The 6,000-nt window shown below is 47.4% G+C and overlaps 1 protein-coding gene across 1 annotated transcript in view; it reads right to left on the minus strand.

The window, feature by feature from the left end:
* The window catches only part of TMEM132C (transmembrane protein 132C), a 221,652-nt gene extending 218,593 nt beyond the window's left edge, over positions 1-3,059 (minus strand). The window contains exon 1 of the mRNA XM_056325440.1: positions 2,529-3,059. Within this exon, the coding sequence (XP_056181415.1) occupies positions 2,529-2,604 (76 nt within the window). The 5' untranslated portion in view covers positions 2,605-3,059. The remainder of the gene's footprint in view (positions 1-2,528) is intronic.
* Between the last annotated feature and the right edge of the window lie 2,941 nt (positions 3,060-6,000).

Consider the following 6,000-nt stretch of genomic DNA (forward strand, 5'->3'; position numbering starts at 1 on the left):
TGAATACCTCCTATTGCCTATAAAGAGGCTTAAGTACATGCATTAGCACTTTGCTGAAAAGAGGTCATTTCCCGAAAGGAACATATATACACTCGAGATTTACTTATGTAAATATGATTTCATACACATTCTCTCCACCTAGGGAACAGGCATCCAATAATTGCTACGTAAAACATGTGCTTGTACCTAAATGCAAGAGCACTTTTGCATGCTGACTTTTTATACATCCTGGTCTGACTAGAGGCATGGCTTAAATTAAATGCCAAGCTTCTTTCTTGAGATTGAATGAATTAACATTATTGGCCAGATAATAACTACAGCATAATGGCACACAGTGAAGCCTAAGGCAACATTTCAGGAGAATTTTCTTAGAAATTCAGGCCTGATAAGAGATGTTAATGAGTTCGGAGAAGTAAATATAGCTCTTTAAATAGCAAATGACAACTTGTCTATAATAGTAAATTTCTCAGCACATTTACAAACGTTTTTGCTTGCAAGCTATAAAGTGACTTTCATTTAGTTGGACTTTAGCTCTCAAGAACAATCACTATCCTAACACGCCAACAAAAAGAGTGCAAATACACAAGGGGAGCGCAAATGAAATGCTTGTTAGGGCCTCACAAGGAAACTATACAAACACCTTATTTAATAAGTTTAATTAACCGGCTCTTTTCTAAATCTTACTGTGCCTAGCAATGCTGAGAGGCAAATTCCCTGCTCAGAAGCTCTGCTTTTCTTCCCTGAAGGAAAGTTATATTTTCTCTTTTATTCTCAAAGAGCATAGCCCAGACACCCCCAGCAGCTGCTGCTAGTAGCAGCTAGCTGTGGCACCACCGCTGACTTTTTTTTACAGCATGGCCAAGTCAACACTGACCCACGTTCCAGCAGAGAGAAATGGCTTAACAAGGTTGGGTTGTTCATAACCTCTTGCTGTAGCACTTTTCCCACCCTTAAGCAGCAGCATATCCTACATATTTCTCTTATTATTCTCAGACAGAGAATGCCCATATATCAGTGCCTCACTCAATATACTAAACCTAATGCAAGCGCTTATTGGAGAAGATGCATTTTTGACTGTCAAAGCTGTGTGGCAGAAAAGACGCTGCCCCAGAAAAATGCCAGAGCCCTCTTTACAAGTCTTAATCTCGAGCGGTCTCTGAAGGTGAACGCAAGGCTAATATAATTCACACCTCCAGGACGCAGCAATCAAAACAGAAAAGTGTATTTTAGATTCTTCACATTAGCACTTTCAGAGCACGTTGAGTCACTAGGATGTCCATTAATTTTAATGTAGTGTATTAAAATGACCAGCATTAAGAGGCCATGCAATTTTCTGCCAAGTACTTTGTTTTCCCTACCAACCAGGGTGGGAGAAGTCCCTTTATGAATGACTACTGCTTCTGCCCCTGCTTCACTCTTGAGATCCTTCTGTATATCTCACAGCTGCCTCTACAACCAACTACTCCGGGAGAGAGGCTGGCAGGACCGGACCAAACTAAACAATGAAGAGTCTTTTGTTAGTAATCTTCTTATGACAAACAGCATCACTAATACCAACAGGATAAAAGACAGATTATTTTTTTCCCCCCCTAGGGATGGCAACAACAGCAGGAACTGCAGAGTGTAACAAGTTTCCACCCCTCCAAAGGGAGAGAAGGGTATGTTTTCAGAAAATACCCCCAACTATCATGGTCTGAGCAAGAAAACAAGAAGTGTCGATACACGGCAGTCGCCTGCTATTCTGCACAGAAATTCTTCTCTGGATCATGCACGATCTGCATCCCTCAATCACTTCACAGAATATTTGCCTTTGTCAGAGGGGCTCTGTGATCACAGAAGTTCAGTGATGAGAAAAAACAGCAGATAGTTCAAATGACCTCTCTGCTAAGACAAACCTGTTCCTCAGCCGTCCCTTTAATCAAGATAATAAGCACCCTGTCCAGTCCAGGTAACTGGGCTTCTAGTCAGTCCCTGGAGCTACCATCGCAGGACTCCAACGCAATTTGAAGGACGCTATTCCTGAGCACTGTCATGTGCTCCTGGTGCCCATTACAGCTCCCAGCGCTCCCCATGTCCTGCTCCAAGCTGGGGCTAGGACCCCCTCACCCACAGAAAAGATCCCTTAAGATGCATTTGTAAATAGCATCGTCGTTGAGACTGGAAGAAGGGAAACTTTCCCTGTTTCTCATTTCAGCCAAATGAAAGCCGGCAAGGTTTCCTACCGTTCAAATCAACGGGAGGAAAAAAAAGGGGTGGGGGGGTGCAAATTGTACAGCAGCAGAGGCAGGATTTAAAGGAAAAGAAAAGGCAAGGGGGAAAGAGGGAGGAAGGAGCGATTTAGTTCACACGCCGCTACGGTGGGAAACAAGCCGCTGGCTTAGGAAGGAGTTCGAGCCTCCGCCGAGCAGCTGCCACCCGCCCGACGCAGCCCGTCCGCGATCAACTGGTGACTCCGCTGCGCGCCCCGGCGCAGCCCCGCCACTGCCCCCTCCCGCAGCCCCGCCGGCGACAAGTGCCGCCCCGCTTACCTCCGCAGAGCAGCGCTCCCAGGAGCAGCCGGGCCGCCGGGCAGCGGGGCCCGCCGCCGCGGGCAGCCCCCGCCATGCCGAGGAGCCGGGGACGCGTCCCGGGCGCGGCTCCGGGGGGCTCCGCCGCCGCCGCTAGCTCTCCCCGCCCGCCGCCCGCTGCGGGCACGCCATCGCCCGGCCCCGCACGCACACCTCGCTCCGCAGCGCCCTCAGCCCCGCCGCGGGCTGCCGCCCATGCCGGCCCCGGCTCTTTCCCTCGGCCCCGCACGCCCGCCGGCCCCTCCGCGCCCTGCCCTAGCGCCGGCGGGGGCGGCCCGGCGGGGCAGCGCCCATGGCGGGCTGAGCCTGACGGGCGCCCCGGCACCGCCGCGCTCCCCGGGCAAAACTTTCCAAGCGGGCGAGCGAAGGGCGGGGAGGGCCCGGGAGCCGGCGGGGCTGCGTCGCTCCCCGGCCGCTGGCTCCCCCGCTACACCCGAGCGCCCTCCGCTGCAGCTGCAGCCGGCTCCGCTTCCCGTGCCTTTATCTCGGGGCCGGCGGCGGCAGCGCGCACACACACTTTTCCCTCAGAGGAGGGCGGAGAGGGCGGAGAGGGAGGGAGAGGGAGGGGGAGGGAGGGGGGGACCGCTGAGCTCGAGCCGGCGGCCGTTGGCGCTGGCGGTGGGGGCGGGGGGATCCCTACCTACGGCCGCCCTCCGCGCGGGCGGGAGGCGCTGAGGGGGCGCAGAGCGGCGGGCAGCGGCTGAGGGGAGGGCTGCCCGGTGCCGGCGGAGGAGCGCGGCCCGGGGTCGGCTGAGCCCCCCCGGCCCCGCCGCGGCGGGAGGAAGGGCGGCTGAGGTGAGGCGGCCGCTCAGAGTGCCGGGGCTGCCCGGGAGGAGGGAGTTTTGCCGAGCCGAGGTGGCCGGAGAGGGGCAGCCCGGGCGCGGGAAGGAGGGCAGGGAGGGTCCTCGCTGCCCTGAGGGGCCGCCGCCGGCCGCGCCGCCCCGCGTCTGCCTTCCTGCTTTCTCAAGTCCTGCTGTAAAGCGACATCTATTAAGTACAGAAAACCAAAAGAAAAGAGCCTTACCCAAACACGAAGCTTTACTATGCGCACGTGCTTCCCTCCAGAGAGAGGGAAGCCCACTGCAAACCCTAAAATGGAAGAAAACCACTTGACCCACCTGTATTTCACCCAGTTCCAGCCCCGTTATCGCCTCCTCACCCTCTTGTTTTTCCCCTTTTGTATGCACACTTCCTCAGTTTCATCTAAACCTAATGCACAGCCCATATTTTTAGTCCTATTCATTTAATTTGGTGCTTTCACCTGGTTATCCTGTATAATTTCAGCTGGCATCTCTTACTCCTTCTTGTGGCAAAAATTGTGAATATTCGTGGCCCAGCAGTAAACATACTTTTAATAATCTTTGGTGCAGCTGTGGCATACAGCAAGCAAGGTGCAGTTTAGTAAGAAGTATTTTAGTATTGGAAGAATTTTAGTGTAAGAAGTACTGAGTGCAGAAATCACCTAAGCAGGAAACCGCCCCCATTCTGTGACAGGGCAACGTCTTAAAATGATGACTGCTTTTACAACCCGTTGCTTTTATCCTGAGAAATTAGGTTCTGATCCTTCAGGCAAATACAGTCAGTCTGCTATGGCTGGCTAAGCAGCTAAAATCAGTGAGGTTCTCTCCATTTGTGGTCAGTTACTGAAACAGGTGTCAAAGTTTATCATTAGATATTACCCTAAATAAAATCAGGAAAACACATTTTGGCTGATCCTTGAAAGCCTGTTGTTCATGCAAGACATTATTCACAGTCTGATAAGCCAAGCCAAGTCAGGAAAGACTACCTTAACATAGAGATTTCTGATGAGAAACTGCAGAGAGCAGAAGTATGTTTTGTACTGTCATGGTTTACCAGGTAATTCAAATGTGGAAAAAGCAGAAATAGAATATCATATCAACTTTAACATAATTTTTTCTCAGAAGAATATAAAGAAGCATTTCTCTTTGAAAAACTCATTCAAAAATGTGGAACAGCTTTATTTTTTTCTGCTTGATTGTAAATTCTGCTAAACACTACAAATACTTGTTAGAGTTTAAATATAAGAATCCAGCAATCAACAGTAAAGCACAGCAGCTAACAAACATTTTTGTCCTGCACTTTAATTTGTGTATAATGTGTGTATATGATTAATCTGATTTATAAGAGAAAGCAGATACAGCAAAGACAAAAGCTATTTCTTTCCAAGGCAACTTTTACTACGGGACCAGAAACCAATCCCATCATTCATAAACTACCAACATTTGCTGTCTTTGAACTGTGAAGAAAATTTCAGTCTGATATAAATTAGATGGAACATGAGATTATTTGGAAATACTGACAAGTAGGATCTGTCCTGTTTATCAAATTCAAACAGGAGCGTATATGTTATTTGCATAATATGCTCTGAAGAAAGTTCTGGAAGTTGCACATAGAACACATTGGCAGAGATTTCCATGGATAAGAGGTAGAAGTCAGATAACAAGGTGATAAATATGGTAAAGAAGTCTGGACAGAATAGATTTTGCTACAGCTAGTCTTATTCCTTTGAAATTTGATTTCTTATCGTTGTAGGTACAGTATTTCAGTACCAGAATTTTCAACAGAAGCTATGCCTAAGATGAGTTTTTGAGGCTAGCATTTTGAAAGGAAACCGAAGGAGTTAAATACACAAATCACACTCAGATTCAAAGAACCTTAGTTTATTTCTTAATGCATGTATAATGAGAATATGGGTTGCTGTGAACGATTTGTAACAGCCCAATTAACACCAAGCACAAAACCACAGAAGGGGTGTGTCTGAAGGCAAGGGAGAGTGTATCAGGAGTCCTGAAAAAGGAAACTGTAACATTGAGATTAAAAAGTATGGAAAATATTATTACCTACCTATGATACAGTCCAAACTGTGTCTCTAAACCTGCAAGCAAAGGCATTCTGTAAATGTTAAATTAGATGCAATCCTGAATCTGTTTGCATTTTTGTGATTTTTCTGTTGCTCCAGAGGGGGTTTGTATGTTTAAAGTTAGATTCTGACATTTTATTAGTGTTGATTATTACAGTGCTCCTCAAATTATCCAGCTGAAGTTAAGAAGGTTAGTTTGCAGAAACTATGTAATATGAATGGATGTGAATTTCATCCTGACTGTTCAATTCTGGTTTCACTAATGTTTATGGAAATTTCATCCCCAAGGCCAGGTCTTACTTTGCCAAAGGGTTACTTGAGTGAGTAAGGAGAATTGGTAAAGTATTTTTGTTTCCAGTGCTTTTTACCACTAGCTTAGCCCTAGACTTGGCACATCCTAGTAACAATGTGTCAAAATATTTGTCTTGAATGTAGCAAATGAATAGTACGAACTTCATTTTGAATAGTATTTAACTTGATTTTGCATAGATTCTGTCACAATTTTTTTGTTTTCTACTTGTAGTAAATATCTCATCAACAGATACTTTTAAT

This window comes from Falco biarmicus, chromosome 1 (assembly GCF_023638135.1).
Source record: "Falco biarmicus isolate bFalBia1 chromosome 1, bFalBia1.pri, whole genome shotgun sequence".
NCBI lineage: Eukaryota > Metazoa > Chordata > Aves > Falconiformes > Falconidae > Falco > Falco biarmicus.